Source organism: Empidonax traillii, unplaced genomic scaffold (genome assembly GCF_003031625.1).
Source record: "Empidonax traillii isolate 1590-97213 ecotype Southwest subspecies unplaced genomic scaffold, ASM303162v1 scaffold312:size2399984, whole genome shotgun sequence".
NCBI classification, from domain to species: Eukaryota; Metazoa; Chordata; class Aves; order Passeriformes; family Tyrannidae; genus Empidonax; species Empidonax traillii.
This window is the reverse complement of record NW_020955505.1, coordinates 908,803-931,237: the sequence shown is the minus strand read 5'-3', so window position 1 is coordinate 931,237 and position 22,435 is coordinate 908,803. Positions and strand designations below refer to the sequence as shown.

Sequence of the window (22,435 nt, the reverse complement as noted above, 5' to 3'; positions counted from 1 at the left end):
CTGATAGAAGGAAGTGCCAACTGCTACCAGAAATTTTATCTCCAGATACCTGCAGGCTGTGATCAAATCAATTCTTAACCTCACTGACAAGAAAAGTAAATTGACCCTGTTATATCTTTCATGTAATCTGCATGAATAGAATTATAACAATTTTGTTTTCCAATTTTCAAGTACATTTTGAAACATTGACAGAAGTAGCAGCTTCCTAAGCAGCTACTCTTGACTCCTAGTTTTACTTCCTTTTATCATACATCTAAAGGGCTATAGCAAGAGCCTACTTTGATTGCTTGTATTTAGCCAATGAACCATGAGGTCCTGTGTACCTTTTCCCAGTTCATTGATTTCCTGAACGCAGTTTTTCAATTTGTGTGTGATCTACATTTATTTTATTGCATTTGACCACATTGGGATATAACTAAGGCTGCTCTAATGGTGTGACTCCTTTTGTTCCATAAAATTTATGCAAATTAATGTTTTCTATCTCTTTTTTGGAGTCCACAATTTTCTTCAGCAACAAGTTTATACTTTTTTCCATATTTTTTGTCAAGATATTGGATGGCATTGAAAGAAAGCAAACCCACTTGGAATTACACTGAAAATATGCACACTGAATACTGACTGTCTTCAAGTTTTCCGATCACCCAGTTTTTAATCTTTTGATATGTTTAATACCTTTGTTCTGGTCTTTTATGACTGCTATTGGGTAGTCCTCAGCTAGTACAAATCTTCATGTGTAAACCATTGTGAGGTTGGCTGGTTATGAATGTTATTTGTCCTTGTAAATATCAGATGGAACGGTTCTTGTGACCTGTTCAGAGACATCATGAAGCAGAAATTCCTATTTTATTCCTCTCCTTTTAAAAATTCATTCTTATATCTATTTTTAATGTATTGCCTGTCTTAAAATGACCAAAGATGATATTGTGGTCAGTTGTTCAATTTTATTTTAATATCATATACAAAATATCCATTCTACATTGCCACTTAATATATTTTATATAAAATCCAATGTACAGTATCTTAAATTTGTTTAAATAGTATTATAAACATAACTTTCAGGAAGAGTCAGTCCTGGAGTGAAGCAGTTCTGTTAATTACAGTTCCTTTTGATATCCCTGCTGTTTAGTAAAAAAATCCAACTTAGATTATAGAAACATCCTCACTGCAAGAATAAACTCTCAGATTTTTATTTTTTCTTTCAACTTTGTGTTTCCCACACAGCTGGATAAAATCCAGTGCTGGGGTGTCCAGTTTGAATGTCATTTGTTATCATCTGCTTCAGAGCTCATCTTCATCTGATAAAGCGTCAAGGTAATCTGTGTCAACGTAGAGGAGAAATCCAGAAAACAAACTGTCTGCCCACGTTGGATCAGAAAAGAGACCATTTTGATCAGTGTAGAAGATCTCAAGCCATACTTCATCTTCTGGCTGAAGGTAGATCACCGTGGATCCAGAAGCTACGTCATGGTTGCCTGTGTTGGCATCAAAAGTCTTTATCCGGTATTTCCCATTGTGGACCAGCCCAATTGCAAGATGCTTGTTTGCTAAGGTGATATCATAAGAAAAGTAATAAATCCCTGGGATGGCACAGATGAACTTCCCTGTGGAAGGGTTGTAATGCTCCCCCTCATTGAAGAGGACTTTATTGAATACAATTGGTAATCTTTCCTCTGGGTAGCTCGTGGTGATACCAACAGAAAAGGCAGATTTCAGCACTATCTTTCCACACTTACAGACCCCTGGGGCACCAGGCTCTCCTCGGTCTCCTTTATCTCCCTTAGGTCCAGGTGGTCCAGCTGGACCTACTTCACCTTTGGCACCAGTCAATCCTCCAGGTCCTTTTTTACCAGAGTGACCTTGGTCTCCTTTCTCTCCAGCTGGTCCTAATGGCCCAGTCTTTCCTCTTAAACCTTCAAAAACATTTTAAGTTAGTTAATCGTTGCACATATCACCTCACTAAATGATTGTGTGGGCTACTGTGTGTGCCTGAACAAACAAGAAAAAGAGGGTCAGAATTTCAAAATACTCCAAAAATACTTTCAAAATCTTCTAGTAAGTTTGTGAAAAGAATGCCAGGTTGGAACAGATGACCAGGCCTCACAGCCTGCAGGTCCTTTACTTCTATATTCCTACTTTTCTTCATATGGCTTGATTACACATTGAAGAATTTTATGTGTAACCAATCTGTTGCTGCCTGAACTACAGGCACTGTTGATAGGAAGGACAGTGGTTTGGCTACCTATGTAGTGATGCTTATGCACTAAATATCTCACACAATTAGAGCATTTTTAGTGTGTACTTAAGTACCTGCTAATCTTTCACTCCTGGCTAAGGTTTATTTGATGCCACACGATTCATTCTTCCCAAACTTTTAGCATCTGTGTGCAGGAAGGCTGGGCATTCACTTTTCTTTACACTGATGTCAACATGTGCATATTAGCCATATCTAAAATATGTCTGCATATTTTCTTTCTCTCACTATATACATACATGCATCACACTTAAACCCACACAGACACATATACACATTCATCATACATCTATTTATATATATGTATGTATGTATAACAGTGATGATGAAATGTCTTTGATGTGTTAGGTTACACAAGTATTCAATACCTGCACTCCCTTTTTCACCTTTTTCTCCCTTCCTGCCATCTCTACCATCTCTTCCTGGAAGACCAATGCGTCCATGTGGCCCCGGGAATCCGCTGGCTCCAGGGGGACCTGCAGGGCCTGGCAAACCAGGGATGCTACAGATGTATCTGGTGTAGTAATTTTCTCCTTTGAGCTGGCTTTGAAGTGGTTGCTCACTCGTATAGATGGCAAAACTTGTAATGTACAGCAACACAAACATCCTCACACCTGGAAAAAATACATATGAATAAGACTGTGCATATTATGTCACATGCAGATGTCTCTGAATATGCAAATAATGTGACATTGTGATGCATTATGCACAAGTATGGGTGCAGAGCTCGATCTGGGATTTCTGCATTACCAAAATCCATGTAGGAGGCAAGGAGGAAATTCTGTCAGGTTGTAGCTTTTTCTGGTCACCCTAAATGTTGCTGTATGTCTCTCAAGTAGCCTCTAGACTGACAATAGTATTACTGGTGAATATCAGCTTTTTTAGGCCAAATGTTGACACATGAAAAAAAGAATCTGGATTTTTCAATTCAAAGTCCTTTGCTTGCCTAGGTTTATTTTGTCTTTAGGCCCTACACAAGCTTTCCAGAGAAAAGCCCTCTTGCTGAGGGAGTTATGTCTGCATTAGGAGGATAAGCCTGTAGGAACAGTCTCTTCTAGTGAGGATAAAGCTTCCACCTTCATTTAATTTTGAGATTTGCCCTTATGGTGGCAAATGAATCTCCAGCTCAGATAACCACAGCAGAAACTTGCTGAACCTGCAGAAAGGATGGCACTAAGAGAGCTTCAGCTTCAGTGCCTGGTTGGAAAGAGCACAAATAACCACTTCACCCTAATCGGTCAGGTGGAATCAGGCAGCTGCCCTGAAGGGGAACGGATGGAGCGTGAATGGGCTGCCAACAGGTTTTTTTCAGCCCTGTCATATGAAATGAACTGTGTTGCAATGTCTTGCAAGAAAATTGTTTAAAGCTTTATACATAGTATTTGGTTGTTTTCATAAACTATTGAATGGTGATTACACTTCTCTGTTCCACTGTATCCTGGGATACTAAAGAAAAGTCACTGTACAAACAGCGACTTGCTGAGGGGTTGCAGTACCTGATGTACAAAGGTGTCTTAATTTAGTGTTGCATGGGTCAGGTGAGAATCTGCAAGCCAAGCTATTTTTTCTAATTCCTTTACTGTCTTCTCATAAAACTTGTGTGGGGTTTTTTGTTGGAGTTGTCCATTCCTTCAGGGCTAATTTACAGCATTCAAAGAAATCATAGTCCACTGGGTTCTGTGGAGAGAAAAAAGAAGAAATAGAATGGGGGACCGAGAAAAATATCTGTGTGAAATGCAACCTACGTTTTTTACAGTGAATCATAGAATCATAAAGGTTGGAAAAGACCTTTGAGAAGATCACCACATCCAACCATCCACCTAGCTCCATCACCATGTTCGCCACTAAACCATGTCACATCCACACATTTCTTGAACATTTCCAGGGATGGTGGTTATACCATTTCCCTGGGCAGCCTGTTCCGATGCCTGACAACCCTTTCCATGAAGACATTTGTCCTAATATCCAATCTAAACCTCCCCTGCTGCAGCTTGACATCATTTCCTCTCTTCTCCCACTTGTTGCCTGGGAAAAGAGGCTGAGCCCCACCTCGCTACAACCTCCTTTCAGGGCATTTTAGAGAGTGACAAGGTCTCCCTGAAGCCTCCTTTTCTCCAGGCTAAACAACCTCAGCTTGTTCAACTGCTCCTCACGAGGTGTATTCCAGACCCTCCACCAGCTCTATTGCCCTTCTCTGGCCACATTCCAGCACCTCAGTGTCTTTCATGTTGTGAGGGCCCAAAACTGGACACAGGATTCAAGGTGTGGCCTCACTTGCTCAGAGCACAGGGGGACAATCACTGCCCTTATGCTGCTGGCATAGTGAATTGATCTAGAAATTCTTGTTCTCATTCCTTTCTTTGTGATACCAATTGGTAGTGACTGACTGATTTAAACTCCCAAGCCACTACATTTATTTACAGTTCATAAGTGCATTTCAACAGGTATTTGCCCTAGTCAGATCTATTCATCATGGAAAAGACTAGCTTATACGCTACATGTACACATATACAGTCTTTATGAAGAATCTTTTCTGTTTTACAGAACAGAAAATTAGAAACTGCCTTGGTATAAGTGGTAATGCAGGAAAAAACATGAAAATGTTTTAGTTGGGGAGAAATAATCGATGCTCCAAAATTCTCTTCAGTGATAAAAATTCCGCTTTTCATATTAAGCATCTTGTGTCAAATTGGCAGAAACCAAACTATTGATTTTGCCATCATTTGATTGACTTACAGACAGGCACAACAGCCTCCATGAGTGGATTTGCATATGAATGCTTAACATTACAACAGAGCAGCAAAAGATAACTCCAAGGCAGTTAGCTACAAGCACAACCTTCACAGTGACGTTTGCTCTGATGTACTACTGAGCGAACCCAAATAAAGCTTATGGATTTTCACAGGACTTAAATCAGGGACAACAAAGCTCTCTGCAGAGAAGAACAACTTTAAACACATAGCCAGGAGGGAACAGCTTGGGGGGAGTTCATGCTTAAGAATGCATATGCATTTTACACAAAGATCGTGGATAAGAAGCAGACACAAGCTAAGGATCCAGGGCTGCAAAAAAATTCTGCCCTTTGCCAGATGAAAGTCTAAATCAGTAGGCCAGGTGTTCCCACACTGTGTTGCATGTAATCCAAGCAAAAAAATTCTCAACAACTGCTGGTTTTGCCTGTGTCCAGGATCTTCTACAAATCAGAGTAAGAGCTGACACACAGCTGCTCCTGTCACTGGCTGGCTGGTAACTTATTGATGTGTGACTCTGTCTCCAGCTCCCAGACCTCCGCCGCTGTTCTTCTCAGGTGCCTATGGGAAATTAATTAGTCTGGGGCATGTATTTCTGAAAAGAGCATGGGAAAAAGGTCATTTGGGGAAGGTGAGAGGAATGGGATTGTTGAAATAGGAATGTGTCTTAGAAGCCTGGGGTGTTGTGCTTGGACAACCAATTTCGGAAGGAGAAGACGAAGCTTTCAGTTATGGTTTGGAGATCTTAAGGGGTGATGGCTCTGCGAAGCAGAATGGTGGGACTGCAGGAAGGGGAACAGGGCTAGATTGGGAGATAATGGGGATAATGTTCAGGTGATGATGTATACGGAACTGAATTTAGTCTTGGGGGGAATACAAGCTGCTTCCAACAGTGGTAGACAACAAATGACATTCAGGAAACTGGACATTAGGCCAGAGAATCAGAACTTCTTTTTCCCTTTGATTTCAAACTCTTCCATTTCTTCATGCCTAGGAGTGGTTGTTTTAAAAGGAGGGGGGAAGGTGACTTTCTGTTCTTGCAGAAGTCTCTGGAAAGTGTGAATCTCCTAAGACCGAGGGAGGATGTGCAGTGCTGAACCCATGCCCCTTGTTTCCCAGTGAGTGCTCTAAAAGGACCATTGTAATGCTAAAGGTGAATAAGAACATACAGCCATGGGGTTTTTTTTAAATTTCAGGCTGAATTAGGAGACCAAAATCAGAGATTTCAGTTCACGTGGGCTTACGAAGTTAGAGGCTGTAATAGACCTCTCAGATCACTTTCTCAGGAGTCATCTAAGTTACACTGATATATTTTTTGCCAGAGAGTTAACTGGTAGGCAGAAAGTGAGTCATAAATTACACTTTGTTCTTGGCCTCTGGTTGTCCTTTTCAAAGATACAAACTTTTGTCCATAAACCGAGGTAGGAAACAGAGTCATTTGCATCTGCCAAGTAATTTTTCTCCAGGGGAAAGCAAAATTTGAACAGTTCGATGTATTTTTCCAAATACTGAAAGCCAGAACAAGCACATTTTTTACAACAATAAGAGTCATCTTCATCATAACCATCACTAAAAATAATAAGAAGAATTGTATGAACACAGGGTTAGAATAATGTTATTCCAAGTGTAGGAAATGACATTTCAGTAAGTTTCAAATCTACTGGGCAGAGCAAGAGTGCACATCAAGACATTCACTGGAAGGCCATGGACATGCTGATCAATTCTATTCATAGAATCATAGGATGGTCTGTGTTGGAAGGGACCTTAAAGATCAACTAGTTCCAACCTTCCTGCTGTGGGCAGGGACACTTTTCACTGGACCAGATTGTTCAGAGTGATTTCTGGAATATATTTTCTAAGTGAGAGTGGCGGATTCCTTTGTTCTGTCACTGTTCAAAAGGTCATCTCATTTGTTTGGTATTGGAAAAACACTAAAAAGCGATTCTGGATCTAATACCTTGCTGCAGTTAAGGTGGCAGGTCTAAAGAATCCAAAGCAGTGTGACCAGCAGGTTGAGGGAGGTGATTGTGCCCCTCTGGTCCGCTCTGGTGAGACCCTACCTGGAGTACTGCGTCCAGCTCTGGACTCCCCAGCACAGGAAAGACATGGACCTGTTGGAGCAGGTCCAGAGGAGGGCCACAAAGATGATCAAAGGGCCAGAGCACCTCTCCTATGAAAAAAAGCTGAGGGAGTCAGTACTTGAACAGGGCTCTTATAAGAAAGATGCCAACTGACTTTTTGGTAGGGTCTGTTGCAATAGGAGAGGGGTAATGGCTTTTAACTAAAATAGGGTAGATTTAAACTAGACACAAGGAATTGCAGGGGGGTTGGACTAGGTGACTTTTAAAGGTCCCTTTTGACACAAACTATTCCGTGATTATATGTTCTACCTTGAGAATGTACTCTGTTTAGTTGCATTCCCATTGAAGCTAGGTGCTGGGCAGAGGGTCTTTAACATCAAGATATTAGGAAATCTCATTTCAATACTGGTATAATCTATGTCATTAACATTTTTTTAAATTTAGGAATTAAGGAGTTGTAGAAAATTCCCAGTTTTGAGACTTCCTAGTATATGATCTAATCTTTCTTCCTTGTCCAACTATGCAGAGCTAATTCTAAAATTTACTAATTTGCACTGTTTTGAAACAATCCTAGGATATTTCCCGTGAATCTGTTATAAATAAAAGCTGGGTCAAGGGCCAATAGCTATTAGTCACACGTTATCCTGGCTGTGTTCTTAGTTTCCTTGCTAGCTTTTAATTCCCTTCCAATATATATGCACAACTATTTGAGCAGTAGAACGAGGTGTGTTTTAACTTCCTTGTGCAAGAAGATGTAGACGAGAAGTTGTGATGCTTGTGGGCCTTTTCTGTTGAAGCACTGGCAATGGACTAGTGGTGAAGAAAAGATAGTCTATATATCCTCTGGCTTTCTAAAAGCAAAGGCTCATACTACCTCACATCACTACCTTGAACCCTCGCTGTGAGATGTACAGACCTTCCCTAGCTCTCCTGTCTAGTAGCTGTGGTAGGAGAAAAAGGTGGAGAAGGAGGTAATAAGTTAGGATGAGAAGCAGAGAGGGACATCTTAAAAAATTTGGTTGAAATCTCACTGGCTATGCCTGTCTTTTCCCTCTCAAAACATGATCCACAGAAGTCAGTTGTGTCCACATGCCTGAAGGTTTCAAATCTGCCAATCAATTTGCCACCACCACTGACCTTTCTACATAGCCTCAGAAACAGTGGCTTATAGTTTGGCACACTAGACTCTGCAGTTTCTTTGCAGAGTATGATTTTTGTGCCATTTAAAATACTAGTCTTAACTGGGGATTTTTTCCTCCCCCCTTTTTTTTTTTATTTTCTTTTTTTTTTCTTTTTTTTTTCTTTTTTTTAAACATTTTTCATCCACCTTCAGTTGGCAGCAATTTTATTCATCTCCCAGCTTGTTTTGTGTTATGGCAGCTATGCTGGACTTCCAGAGCTCCACCCATTAAGACCACGCCTTACTTTAAGGAATCAAGGCCACAGCTGGCCCCCACCACACTCCTTGGGTTAGCTACGCAATCCAGCAATCTTCTTGTGGCTTTACACTGTCTTTTGCTTCCCTAGTGTAAGAAATGGAGAGTAACCCAAAAGATTTTGAGCAGTCTGAACTTTCGATTCCCAGTGCTAGAATAGCTGGTGCTGCCCAAAGGAATCAATCAGCCAGTGGGAAGGAACATTAGCTAAATATTCCTGAGAAAATAATTTTTAAAGACCCCACTAGCAGTGTTGACATTTAATGGTCTCACTTAAGTTTGTACTCAGTCATATTTGAGCAGTCTCCTTCATAACTACGTTGAATGCAGTCAGATTCTTCAACCACGTCTCAAGTCTTCATGAAGAAAATGAGTGCTTATAATAAAGACCGGAAGTTCAATGTGTTTGATCTTCAAAATATCAAAGGAGTGGGAACAATTTTATACCTCAGTGTTTGACTTGAAACATAGTCTCTCTGGTTCCAGGTATTCCCATTATTTGAAAGGTTGTTTTTCCAAAAAATACCCTAGAATCTGGTCAAGGTGCGTTGGTGAGGTAGCTTGACTCATCTGGGGAACATTTTAACAAGAATCCTGGCAGGCGAAGCAGTTTCAGTGCCAGCTGTGCCAGAACACACAAATAAATAAAACCTGACAGAATTTGTTTTGACAGAGAGCCGAGAAGCAAGTCCAGTTGCTTACAGTTGGCAAGTAACATGGAGACGATAAAATCTTTGCTTGCAATGTAGTGAAAAATGGCCAGGATTTAACAGTGTAAGACTCAGGATATGAGTGTTCCTCCATGTCAGGAACAAGATTCTTTAAAAGGTTTTCTCCATTTTCTTAAAATGAGAAAAGAGCCATAAATCAGAAACTGTCTTCAGGAATGACCAACAATTTGAAGGGATGGTTGTGAATCTGAACTGGAATAAAGCGTGTGGAAGCATGTAGGCATCTGAAGATGTGGATAGTTGCCTAGAACAATGTGCCCATCTCCTGTGGAGTGCCTTTCAGTCCAAGCAGGCTTCCTCTTCTTGGTTCTAGCCCAGCCCTTCCTGGGAAAATTTTCATCTCCTGTCTTGGATCATTTTGCTTTACCAATCATGAGATGACAGAAGAGAAATAGAGACCAGACCAGGAAAACTATTTTGGATGGCATGAAGAGAGAAAAAACAGAGGGTGAAAAAATAAAATTTCAGACTGCAAGGTACATGGGGACAAACAAGAAGAAAAGTCATAGCTTATTGCCACGAGTTATAGGGGACAGATTTCCACTGCCCTGTGCCTTGTGTTCACTTGTGTTTGCGCTTGGGCTTCTTGAGCAATAGTCCATAAAGAATTACCATCATGAGAGCAACCACTTTGCACAGGGGTGACTGATGGGGACCAGCCAGCAAAGTGAGAACAACTTTGGGGACTTTGCTGGATATATAGCTGAGTATGTTGTAGTCCCTGGGCATGACTTGATTCTCATCCCCTCAAGGTAAATGTCATTTATTAGATCAAAGACACCCCTGAAGATGGATTGTCCTTCACCCAATTGCTCCCTTGGTACCGCATATTGCACCAAAGAACAATGTTCACCATTTAAGAAGATAATGTGAGGAGAAGAAAGCTTCTACACCCTCAAAGGGACACTCCTCCCCCAGCACGTTGTTTTCTTCTGAGAGTTCGTCAAATGATATCACCCCAGCATTGTTCTTTCTGGGAACCCTGGGGAAAAGAGGCATCCAGCCAGGGACTACATTCTGCATCAAACTAGGTGAAGACCAAAGGAGCAGTTTAAACTCTTGGGCAGTACTAAGCTGGTTGATTTTCCCTGAAAAAAGTTGGGGATGGCTCCCAGAAACCTGTCCCACAGAGGAGTAGTGGAGGCTGTGACCCAGGGCAGGGAGCAGCTGTGTGCAGCTGAGTGGCAACCTGTTGTCCCTGTTCTGCTGCACATGGAAGAGGATGTCTGTCCATGGCTTGACATGAGTAAATTTTTTCAAACTGCAAACGGTCATGGTTAAGTCAGCAATGTTTCTAGGTCTATAAAGGGTACCCTTGCTACACAGCAAGCCTTCAGCTTTTCCCGGAGGAAGACTGGAAGTTTTGCCAAGCTAGGCAAAGGCAGATTCTCAGGACAGCAATGGGAGATCCAGAATGTCCACACCTGACATGGCTCAATGCCTGAGCAATCTGTAACCATGCCAGTGCTGACAGCTTTTTTGCTAGACTACATCCACAGGGCACTGCAATATCCCCTGCCCAGAGTTAGCTGCAAGGTCTCCATCTTTTAACCCTCGGTGTAATGTTGGCATGTTCAAGAGCAGCAAAAATGGAGCCTCAGCATGAAACTGAAGTCAAACTTAAGGGAGAGGTGGTGACTGTGAATCTAAATTTCACAGAGGTGTGAAACTTAGGTGGTCATGTCTCATCAGCACAAAAGATAAATGCATTTAAATGCTTAAGTTTTACTGTAAATCAGTGGACCTTGAACTTCTGAAAGCCTAAGGTATTTTGAAAATGGCATGGGAGCTTTGAAGCTTCATGTGCTTTTCAAAATGCCACCCACACTAGCCTCTGTCCCCAGCCTCTGTCCCCAGCCTCTGGGACTGCCAGGCTCTCATGTCAACCCTGGTGGTCTCCCCCCACTCTAGTGCCCTAACTTGTCAGTAAAAATCTGGCCTCAGAATCAGCATGCTTTCCTGACTGTGGCTGTTCTGAGAAAAGTCCTGTTCTTGTGGAGAGAGCCTACCTCAAAGCTATTACTTCAACAGTATTACTTCCATATTTATACTGGAATTAAAAAAAAGGAGAATTTGGCCTGGTTTAGCAACATGTGTGATTGTTATGGTTAATGTCAGATTCAGGAGACTGGAGCCAGGAAGATATAAAAATAGAATGAAATTTATGTCATGTCTGCTTTTGGGTAATAGAAGGTCTTTAAAGTATGTTTCTTCCTGATTAAATCAAACCTTTTATTTTCAGGGAGGTTGACCTCTTTGTGAGACTGAAGGGCATGCACATTAGAAAGACAGATCTAAACAGTTTGTAGCTGTAAAATAAAATTCCATTTAAATTCTGTATTTTCTTACTGAAACAAAGGCTTCTGTTTCCACAGAAGAGCAGAAGGGACAACACATCCCATCTCCCATCTCCTGTCAGACTTCACAGGAGTGCTAGCTCCAGCCAAGCCCATCCTCTGCCATCCCATTGGTACCCAGCAAGCACTCACACAACACCTGCATTTCTAGTTGATTGGTTTGATGTTCTACAACTTTATATCTTGTGAAGGTGTTTGTGTTGGGCAAGGTCTGGCTGCTCCCTGGGACTAATGGAACTTACAGGGAACTGGGTAGCAGGGCAAGATCTCACCAGCCAGAGACCAGCCCATCACCCCAGCAGGGACCAGGGCAGCCTGGAGGCAGCCAGAGTCACCTTCTGCATCTGAGACCAGACAAGGATATCAGCCTGTGAATCTGGATCAGCTGGGCTGACCATGGGCAAGGTATTGGGGCACCCCAGGAGAGGCTGGCAGGGATTTCAGGGATGTCAATGCCCTCATGGCTCTGACAGGTTATACTTACTCAAAGAGAAAAAAAACCACTGTGGTCCCAGTCTGGCAGCATGGGTCCACTCTACACATATGGAAATAAAAATTTTCAGCACAAAGCATTCAAAGGTCTGTTTAACACCATATGGATCCTTATGCCTCTTCTTACTGAAGCATTCACTGAGCCACATTGCACATGTGTCCTTCAGAATTTTGTCTTGCTTTCATCAATCTCCCGAGGAGAACCATTTCTGTGTTGGACTGTTTGGATTTGCTGAGTCTCAGTCCAAGCTGTTTAGAGTTTAATACATGACTTGCCAGGTATTGTGAAGATGTAAGTGTCAAGTTTGCTTATTTGAAAAAATATTTGGATTGTTCTTACAACACACTGTAAAATTTAAAATCTGTTTTAAGACCTCTTTCTTTTTGAAGTAAGAGTGACAGTAATTTTTTCCTCTGTGTTTCTGACTTGGACAATTCAGGCAGGCAGCTTTAAATCTCTGAGTAAAAAGCTTGGAAGAAAAAGAAAGAATTATCTCATTTATTTGTTTTCTAATTTTTACAAAACTTGACAGTGAAAAACTCATGCAGTTATATAGAACTCTGGAAAGTCTGTGCATCTGCTCAGTTAACTGCTATAGTATAATATATATCCTAATTGCAATGTATCCTGGTAAGCCTTTAAAAAGAGTTTAATAACCATAAGATATTGAGAGGAGAGGAGAGCTTTGTATTCTTTTGTTTGACACAAATTTGTCTGACGCAAATTTGTCTGACACAAATTTACTTAGAAGAATGACAGTTTTCCCTGTGATATGATAACTTCAATTCGATACACATAATAATTTGTCAGCCTGCTTCTGTACATACTGAAATCAAATGCAAATCTCTCTCTTATTAGTGGCATTTGATCAAATTCACAAAGAGGAAGAAAGAGAACAGAGCACAGAGTTTTCCTTCAGGAGATCTAATTTCTGTTCCTTGACCAGAAATGTCTATTCCATGCCAATTATTTAATATTCCAATCTTCTATTTCTTCATCAATAAAACAAAAACATCAGTAATATCAGGGATAATACTGTGGATGTAAAAACAGGTTATTCCAAAAGCTCTTTTCAGATTCTGCTTTTCTTGAGTAATTGTGAACTGCCATTTCGTATTTCAAATCAATTCTCTCATGGGAGATTAAAATGGATGAAGTCAACGTAATTCTTGCAGTTTTTTCATTACAGTGGTGATGAGGTCTAGCACCTGATAACTGGTAACTTCTGACTCTGTAACGGAAGGTGTTTTCTCACTTAAGTTCCTGCAATGATAATTGGACTGATTTCTTTTGAAATCCATCCTATCTGGGAAGTGTTTATTTCCTTGGGTTCCTGCAGGGAATAGCACGAAAAAGCCACAGCTGTCAGTCATCATGCCACTCTTCAGTAGGAAAGTTTGGCCCTTGGCTGGTGAGGAGCAGGCTCTGCCTTGACTTTGTTTTGCATGTGTGTGTGATTACTCAGGGTGATCTCAGCACAGTCTCCATGGGACTTAAGGAGGCATTCCCAGACTGTCTGAAGGTCACAGAGTGTTTAGCAACCAATTTAATCTCATTTTCACTTTAATTTCCCCTGATCTCTGTCTGTCAACAAGTCCCACCTAACCTTGACTCATGGGGTGTTAGAGTCACCCTGGGATGTCCCCAGTTCAGCTGATCTTCCCCATGTTGGTTAAGATGCCATTGCTCAGCAAACAGCATGTCTGGAGCCATCTGACCCAAACACAACAGCGTGCTGAGTTTGGTCTGCACAGCCACCAAAGGTACTTTTGGGTGGACCCCAAGCTGTGGGGCCCAGGTGGGTACCAGCTGGACTACCGAGACACAGTACCACAGGAATAACAGAACATACAGATGGCACACAGTCATGTCCACAGGTGACAAAGTCTTGGGGTGCATCTGCAGTGCAAACACGGCCCAGGGTAGTGGTACATACCAGGTTATGCCTAAGTAGGCATATTTCTTAAAAAGAAAAGGGATTATAGACAACTGTCTTTGCAATTCCATAATCAGTGAATATAACTTTGCCTTATTGTAGGGTCTGGAGTTTTGCTCAAGCTCCTTATTCAAGTATCTATGGATATAATTTACAATGATGACAATATACTCAATGTTATTTTGCAGTTGCAACTCCATGGCAGCAGTCTGCCATGGGCCTTTTTGAATTTTAAACAGTAACCTCAATTTAAATTTATTTCTTAAGAAATTCCGGCTAGTCGGAGACAAGCAGTATGGCAGAATCACTTCTAATGATCTGTCCCCCAGAAATTTCCTTACATAATTATTAATACAAATAAAATATATATAAAAAAGAGGAGTCATGCAGGGCTTAGAGCATATCAGCTTCAAGATTTCATCAGGGTAAAGGGTTTTGCAATTTCCACTTTAATGGAAACCTACAGAGATTCAGAACATATTGACTTGCTAATAAAGTTGAAAATACATAAAACATGGAGAAGCTTTCTCTTGCCTTGGTTAAAATGACCTTTCCTTTCAGTGATAAAACCATTTAAGTTTTATGGCATTGAATCAAGATATAAAACTGAAAAAATTTATTATAATTTAAAGCCTTTCAGATCAGTTCAGGCAGTTGCTTTTCCCTCAGCCAGGGCATAATTTCATCACAGACAAATATGTGTATGTGTGCATGTGTGTGTGCACATCTTTACATTTACCAGCCAAAGGAGTCTCATTTTCACTTAGCTTTTTTTCAAGGCCCTGGAGCATGGTGGATACATTTTATGTCAAAGATATTATTAGAGATTTTTTTTTCTATTTGACTTTGACTGATGGAGTTAATTTTCTTTAATACAGATCTATTCTCTGATGGCCTGAATTAACGGTATACTTAGATTTGTTTCTAGCTGATAAACAGTAAGCTGGCATGTAATAAGCTGGTTTTATCTCTGTTATCGGTATCTTCATTGGGAATTGCAGAAAGTTGTGTTCTGATATGTGTGATTTTGTTTATTCCTTAAAATACACATTATACCTTGAGCAGGATAATTGCAATTGAAAACTCTTCTATGCTCAAAAGTCGTATCTTTCCTGCTTAGAGTTCACCCTTTCTTGCTGTGAGATTGATTTCTTAAGAGGCTTCTGTTTTTCCTCTGTCTTTGGGAAAGTTTAAATATATGTATATGCAAATATATATATATATGTATATGTATGTACACACAGTGCAAAGTTAAAAAAATAACTTTCATAAATTTATCAGCTCATGGGAGAGAATACCAAAACACTTCATTTGGAGACAATTTTATTGGCATAGCTTCTCTTTTATAGTTTTTATCTATTCTGTTTATTTTGTTGATGTAGAAAACTAGGTCTCTGCAGAAGTTCAAAAGCCACTGCTGTTCCTTCTCAATAAAATTAATTGGTGTCCCAACTTGTTCTCTTGGGGCATTTATGAAATCATCCATAACAGTAATTTCATTATGTCTCTTTTTTGGGATTAGTGTTGCAAATAAAGGATTCTGGTAAATATGATCAAAAACACTTCTAATCCTGCACCCTTGCTCTTGGGCAGTGTCCTGTAGCAGGCTCTTGAGCTCTTCCCAAGGATGTGGGAAGTCCAGCGATGCTTGCCAGGAGGTTATCTTCCTGACTCCAGTGCTCTGCTGCTGAGGTCTTCCAAACTGGAAATATTTTCTGAATACTTGATTTCTTGTCAGTGTTGCTGGACTCTTTATCCATAAACTTGGAAAGAGTTTAAACTCTGGCTTTTCAGAACATTTCTCATAATTGGTAAATTTGTTAAATTAATTATGCACAGCATGCATTTGTCTCCCTTACCCCCTTTTGTCTCCCTTAAATCTTTTTAACTAATAATTTAGTTTGATTCCTTCTATTTCTTGCTTTATAAGAGACAGTGATTAATCTGCTCATTAGTATGTTATCTTTCTCAGAAAAGCAGTAACATTATGATGGCCACAGATTTTTCTTTGTTGAATATCATAAATTTACAATTAAAAATTCTAGTGGTTATATGGTCCACTAAATTGTAAGAACCATCTGCTCTTTTCCTGTAGGGTATTAACATTAGTAAGCAAGATTCTGAATGGCACACAAGAGCAGTTTTCATGTTCTGTCCTGAGGTCAGTGTAAACCCATCATCTCTAACAAAAATGCAGTACAGCTGCAAAAAACGCAGCTGCCTGTCACTGTGCTATCTGGCCTCTGCCCATTGCAGTGATAGACATTCTGCTAGACTTAAAAGCCAAGGAAAGTAGTAAAAAATAAACATAATGTTTTTCTAGGAGACATCGGCAGCTTTTAGAGGTAGAAAAAAAGCCTTTTGAATTCATCAAACCTGCATAAACTCTCATGTGTTTGCTACAGACAACTCAAAGGACAGTCTTTCAAATACTCTATAAAATACTGCTTTTGTTGGCACACTTTTAACAAAACAATCATGGTTTCTTAATACAGATGTGTCTCATTACTATTCATAATCAAGTTTGTTTATTTGTCTATTTTAACCTCAGACTGTCAGACTGTGCAGGCTCTTGCTTTACTCTCCATGAGTAGCCAGCTGTACGCAGCAGTGTGACTGATGAAGGCATGTCCTCACAGCCACAGCTCTGGCTGGGTTACAGGGTGATGACATTTGCCATTCCTTGTCAGGGTGGTTTTCCTCCTTTTCCTCCTTCTCCTTCTACCCCTCCTCCTCCTGTGCCTGCCAGCACACAACTCCTCTCTCCTCGCTGGGCTCCTGACACTGCTGAGTTCTCTTCCCAGCAACAGGAGCCCAAAAGTCAAAATCTGTTCTGCTCCCAACAGGCATGTAGGGAAAAGACCCTTTATTCCTTTGTTCCTTGTCCATTGGGATGTGGATTCCTGTGGGTTTTTCAGTTTAACTGCCAGAGAATGAGGCTGGAGGTGAGGGGAAAGGAGAGCTACAGCAGCACTCAAAGCCCAGGGGAAGCCTGAGCCACTCTGGTGCACCTCTATATGCCTCTCTAGATTGCCACAATTTCAACATGGGACAGAAAGGGTACCTGTCTAAAGAGCTGTGTGGTGGCAGGGAGGTGGCAGTGTGAAGGCTTGTTTCCTCTGCATGATGCTGCAGCTGGCTGAGTTGGAAAAAGGCCGGGAAAAACCCTTAAATGGAAATCTCAGACACACAACTTGTTTCTGCTGCCAGAAGTAGAGACTTCATTGTTGTGAATGTTGAAGCTGTGGTGAGCCTAGATATCATAACCACTTTTCCCTGGCAGTAAGCCAGCAGTTACACAGGAGGCACCTGTTGAAAGGCCATCGGGTGTAGGGCATAGCTGCAAGCCCCACTCACTGTCGCTGCCTTCTCTTCAACTGTGGGCTTTTGAAGACTAGTCCTCTCTTCTGGGCCCTGGAAACTGAGATGCTGTGCAGGTGGTACCACTTGTGCAGAAGTAATGGCAGCCAAAACAGCCTCCTCTCCAGGGACCCTCAGCTGTGGAGAGAGGGCAGCAATGACTCACCGTTACCTATTAAACATAGTGGGTTTGGGAAAACAAGGATCCAAAGAGATTGTTCTGGTTTGGAGTTCCATCTCTTAGCTATGGGCTTCCTTTTTTCTATAGTTTTTTAAACCTTTCATGTTTCTGCCTTATTGACAGGTGCTGCAGTGAGGCCCATGGAGAGCCAGGGCCTCTGAAGCTCATTCCTTGTCCAAAAGCACGAAGAGCCGGAGGCAGACAGGCAGTTGAGGTCTGCTGTGTGTAGTGGATGGCATAGACACGATGCCGCTGCTGTTTCCAGATGCTCAGCTTCCTTCTGATATCTCAGAGAAAAAAGTGAATGTAGGCAGGGGTTGTGGAAGTCTCCCTGTGGTAAACAAAATGGGACCTTGTGCACTTGGAAGAATATCAGCGTTCCGAGTGTGGGCAGTGGACAGGATCCCATAGGGAGCAGCAGAACATGGCTGAGGCTCCTCAGCCTTCTCACCTGCAATAGCAACTAAAATTACAGTGGGCAGAGGCCAAATGGAGGCTTTGTGCTGCACCCCTCTTGTCCATCAATTTGTACCATTTCCCAGAAACAGCAAACAGCTCATGAACCCTGAGGCCTCCCTGTCTGATTGTGTACATGCCTGTTTACCATCCTGGTCTACTCTGAATACCAGGAAAAGGCCAAAGGCACAAGTGCAGTCTGACCATTTGATGACTTACCAATGGTATTCTCTCTGTAAAAACAACAGAAATTTTTTGAAGGGCATCTGTTCCCTTCAGCTTATTGGTTGCCCCTTGCTGTGGTCTGCCTGATCTTTATCCAGTTGGATGAAGCAGCTCCAGCATATCAGGGGGTTTCACTCCTCATGGTCTTCCCTCATTCTGATTTACTTTTATTGCAGCCTAAAACTTGTAAACCTTTGTCTCTTGTTTACAAATAGACAGCCTGGATAACATTAGGAAATACAAACAGTCCTCTCCTTGAAAATCCTATTGTAAATACAGGTTTGTAAAGACCAATTTTATCTCTATCATCTGTAACTAGTTAAAATTCCAGTTGTTTTTCTTAAAAAGGATTTTAGCAAGGGATAGTAAGCATGAAGTACATTAAAAGTAATGTAAACTGTAGGCTTTTATTAAGAGTTTAGAAAAAATCTATTAGAGACCTGCATTATCTGCAGACTCCAAATGGTGCTAAAAAGGCAGTGGTGCTCTCAGTTGTCATAGATGATTTTGTTTTTCTTTTAAGCTGTAAGATATGTTTTTCTAATGTTTATTCACAAAACTTGCATTGGTTTATCTTCAAATAATTTGGTTAGATAAATGCCAGATCTTTAGAGGACATTCTAATTCATCTAGAATCGATCCATTTATTTTTATCTGGTTAAAGCTGGCATAAGAAGTTATATAAACTAAGGATATAGTTAGTCTCTTTCTGCAGAGACGCGTGTACCTATTTAAAATGTAACTGTCCCTCTGCAGTTTGTTGCTGCTGTTCTGCTTTGGCTTCCTTTGTTTGTAGATCTGCCACGTCCATAGACTGCTTAACCCATTCAACACTGCATTAAATTATATGGGGGGCATTTATATCCTTTGCTGTCCAGTACTGATGTGTAGGGGAACATAAGAGCCAGAAGGGTAAGGGAAGGTTTCCCATGCAGTAAATGACCAGGGTGTGGTGCAGTGTAAACCATTCCTGAACTAATTGGACCCACTGAAATCAGCCATTTGAGCTGAGACACTGGACTTCGCATGGCTGCAGGAGCACATTCCTCCCACTGCCCCTTCTGCAGCTGTGGCCACATTGGGAAGATCTCAGGTGGCAACTTCATAAGCCACCTCATCAGGATTCACCAGTCATACTTGTCAGAAGTTTAAGATTCTAACGTGGCTGACATATCCTCCTTTCCTTCTGGCCACTTTGCAGCTGGGGCAGGTGAAAATGATTTTTATCCATCGCTGTTGTTTGCAAGGTGAATTGGAACCAAAGCGCTAAAAGTATCCAGATGGGTGCTTGTGCTGGTCTAATTTAATCAGTTTTGAAACATCTCTTTAGGCCGTGGACAGATGTTCTATTTGAAGAGAGATGTGCCAGATGAAGATTACAAGCCACACTGCTGGAGGTTATTGCCCTCACAGCTCTGCTGGCACCGCCGTCCCAGATCCTCTTCAGCTTAAAGAGGGTGCAGACATGCATGTCGGGTGATGGCTGGAGAGGTCACGACCTGCCTGCACATGCTGTCCTCTCTGGCACACAGTCAGCTCTCCTGAGTGCTCCGAAGTGTGTCTCCTGGCCTCTCTCAGACAAAATGAACCAGGTTGGCCTGTCTGGTGGGAATAAGAGAGCTCTTGTTGCTTCGGTTCATTGTGTCTGGCAGGAAATGGGGGAGTCCTGACTAGCGCAGGGGACAAGTTCGGGTCGACACAGCTGAATCTGTACAAGGCTATCTATTTGCAGCCCTCCTATGCTGGGGTGGGAGTAGGAACCTGTCGCACTGAAATCATGATGGGTGGCCTCTGGGTGAGGAGTTCTGGAGCGTGGCGGGGACTCGATGTCTTTGGACTGCTCGTTTACCAAGGACTTGGCATTGGCTTGAGCTGGGGCCGCAGGGATGCTGAAGGATTGTCAAAGGCAGTCCAATCCAAACACGGAAGCTTTTCTCATCAAGCTGTTATATTTTTACCAAATGTGTTAATGTGTGTACAGACAAAGTATGACACAATGTTGACCAAGTCTGGTGAGCTGCTTAGCTTCACTTGGCCAGTACTATCTTACCAGATGGTATTGAACTTTCTATGTAAAACTAAGGTCAGTTGTGACAAATGAACAAGATTTTTGCATCTTAAACCCTATCAGCATTGGGAACTATCATATTTTTTTCTCATGACTATTCTCAGTTAAAATGTTTTAGCTTAAAAGGACCTTAAATCCCTTACAAAATCATTCATGTGGCCATGACCTTAGCTATTGAGCTGACCTATTTCAAGTATACTAACTTTCTAGTTTCTTTCGGTTGTTCAGAAATTGGCTTATTTTTAAAGAAGACAGTAGTGCTGTTTCAACTAAAAAGTGGGAAAAATATCACTATTGCTGATGTTGCTGTCTGGCTTTCCTTGACTTTCCAAGACAGTTTTTAATTAAGCATATATGATGCAGTCTTTCCTTACTATCCTTACTAGGGGAATATTTCTTTTGATAGTGCTTTTAAAGATCATGGCTCTGTGCAGAAACCAGTCCCTATTTGTTTTTTTGAAAAGTGAATAAAAACATGGTTTAAAATAACCCCAGGTCCAAGCTCCATCCCTGAGGTCCTCTCTGAGTATTGCTTGTCCTCCCTGCAGGTGGGTCAGCCCAGTGGAGCAGCCACCTCCCTTCTCTAAGGCACCCAGTTATGTCCTTTTCCTCAGGAAAAAAATTACTAATATTTTGTGCATATAAGCTTATACTATTTATTGGTTGCTTCCTCAGTCCTCACAGTTTCCTTCACACTCTCCAAGCAGTGAAGGAAATGTTCAGTATTCCACAGAAACATGGCATATATGTAAGCTGAGAGTGCTCCTGAGAATATCCATTTACTTAACTCTGTTTTCAGACCACTTCCTACTTCAGCTTTCCAGAGTTTTAGCAGCACAGCTCACAGCCATCCAAGTGAAACACTGGCAACAGGAGCAGCAAAAGAAAAAGGAACAATCAGCCCTAAGCGGGGCAGGGGTTGTCAGAGCAGGAGCAAGATTTACTGTGGCACTGATGCTGAGTGGTATGCTGGGTCAGAGCTTGGCATCTAATTTTCTGCATCCACTAGATGGCACAAAAAATGCTGTTGTAACATCAACTTGTTCCTGGAAAATTACTAAAGTGTCAAGCTCATGCTGCAGTTAAAGGGGATTCTTATGTCCCTTTTAATCAGAGGCACATTTTAATTTCTCTTAGATGCAAAAATGTATTGGTTAGAGTCATCCTGTTGTGTGGAAATTAATCTTAGCAGTAAAATTCAGCTTCAAATAGCAATCACTGCTGGAGCCAGTGCTATTTGAAGGTGGAGGGTAACACAGCAGAAGATGAGGGGAAGGAAGGTTGCTCTGCTAATTGCATTACAGGACCAGGCACTAAGAAAAATTATCAGTTCTTCTCCTAGTGCTGATAACAATTCTCTTTTTAGCTTTGGGCAAATCACAAAATCCGCTTCATTTCTCTATTTCCATATGGAAGGCAATGATTTCTTGTCCTACAGTGGTACCAGAGGAGTTAATTAATACTCATACAGCACAAACAGAGAGAAGAAAGACACTAATGACTCATAAAAGCTACTTGTAAGGAAGAGCTGCCTTGGTTTGTTCACCCTGCACCATCCAGCTACTGCTGTGACAATAGGGATAAATTTAAAACATACTGAAAGAAATAGACTAACTTTGTTGTTGTTGTTGTTGTTCTGTTTTCAGTATAATTCCTAACATAAATTTTGTGTTGAGGGCAAACAGCTTAGTTGCTGCTCTCCAAAGCCCCTCTGAGTCAAACAAACAGCCTGATGCTGACGGATGGTGGCTTGCATGGCCTGACCCCCACCCACACTCCGGCTTTCCTCTAGCTGAGGGAAACTCTCAGTTCCAGTTCTAGTCTCTGGTTCAATTATTAATTCATAATTAAAATTCCTAGTTGCTCAGTGTGCTTTGCAGTTGCTGTGAAAGGTAACCAGCTCTGTGAAAGGAGCTGGTTCTGGGTTTTTCAGTACAAGAGAGATATGGAGCTCCTGAATCAGGTCCAGAGGAGGGCAACAAAGATGATTAAGGGACTGGAGTATCTCTTTTATGAGGACAGGCTGAGAGAACCTGGTCAGTCTTGTGAAAAGACAATTGAGAGGGGACCTCATCAATGTCTATAAGTGTCTGAAGGGAGAGTGTCAAGA

At 41.5% G+C, this 22,435-nt stretch overlaps 1 protein-coding gene across 2 annotated transcripts in view; it reads right to left on the bottom strand.

The window, feature by feature from the left end:
* Positions 1-921: 921 nt before the first annotated feature.
* Positions 922-22,435, bottom strand: part of C1QTNF7 (C1q and TNF related 7) — a 50,006-nt gene continuing 28,492 nt past the window's right edge. For both annotated transcript variants that reach the window (XM_027891257.1, XM_027891256.1), the window contains exons 2-4: positions 3,748-3,928; positions 2,620-2,865; positions 922-1,910 (exon numbers count right to left, since the gene is read on the bottom strand). In XM_027891257.1, the coding sequence (XP_027747058.1) occupies positions 1,279-1,910; positions 2,620-2,857 (870 nt within the window). In that variant the 5' untranslated portion in view covers positions 2,858-2,865; positions 3,748-3,928 and the 3' untranslated portion in view covers positions 922-1,278. The remainder of the gene's footprint in view (positions 1,911-2,619; positions 2,866-3,747; positions 3,929-22,435) is intronic.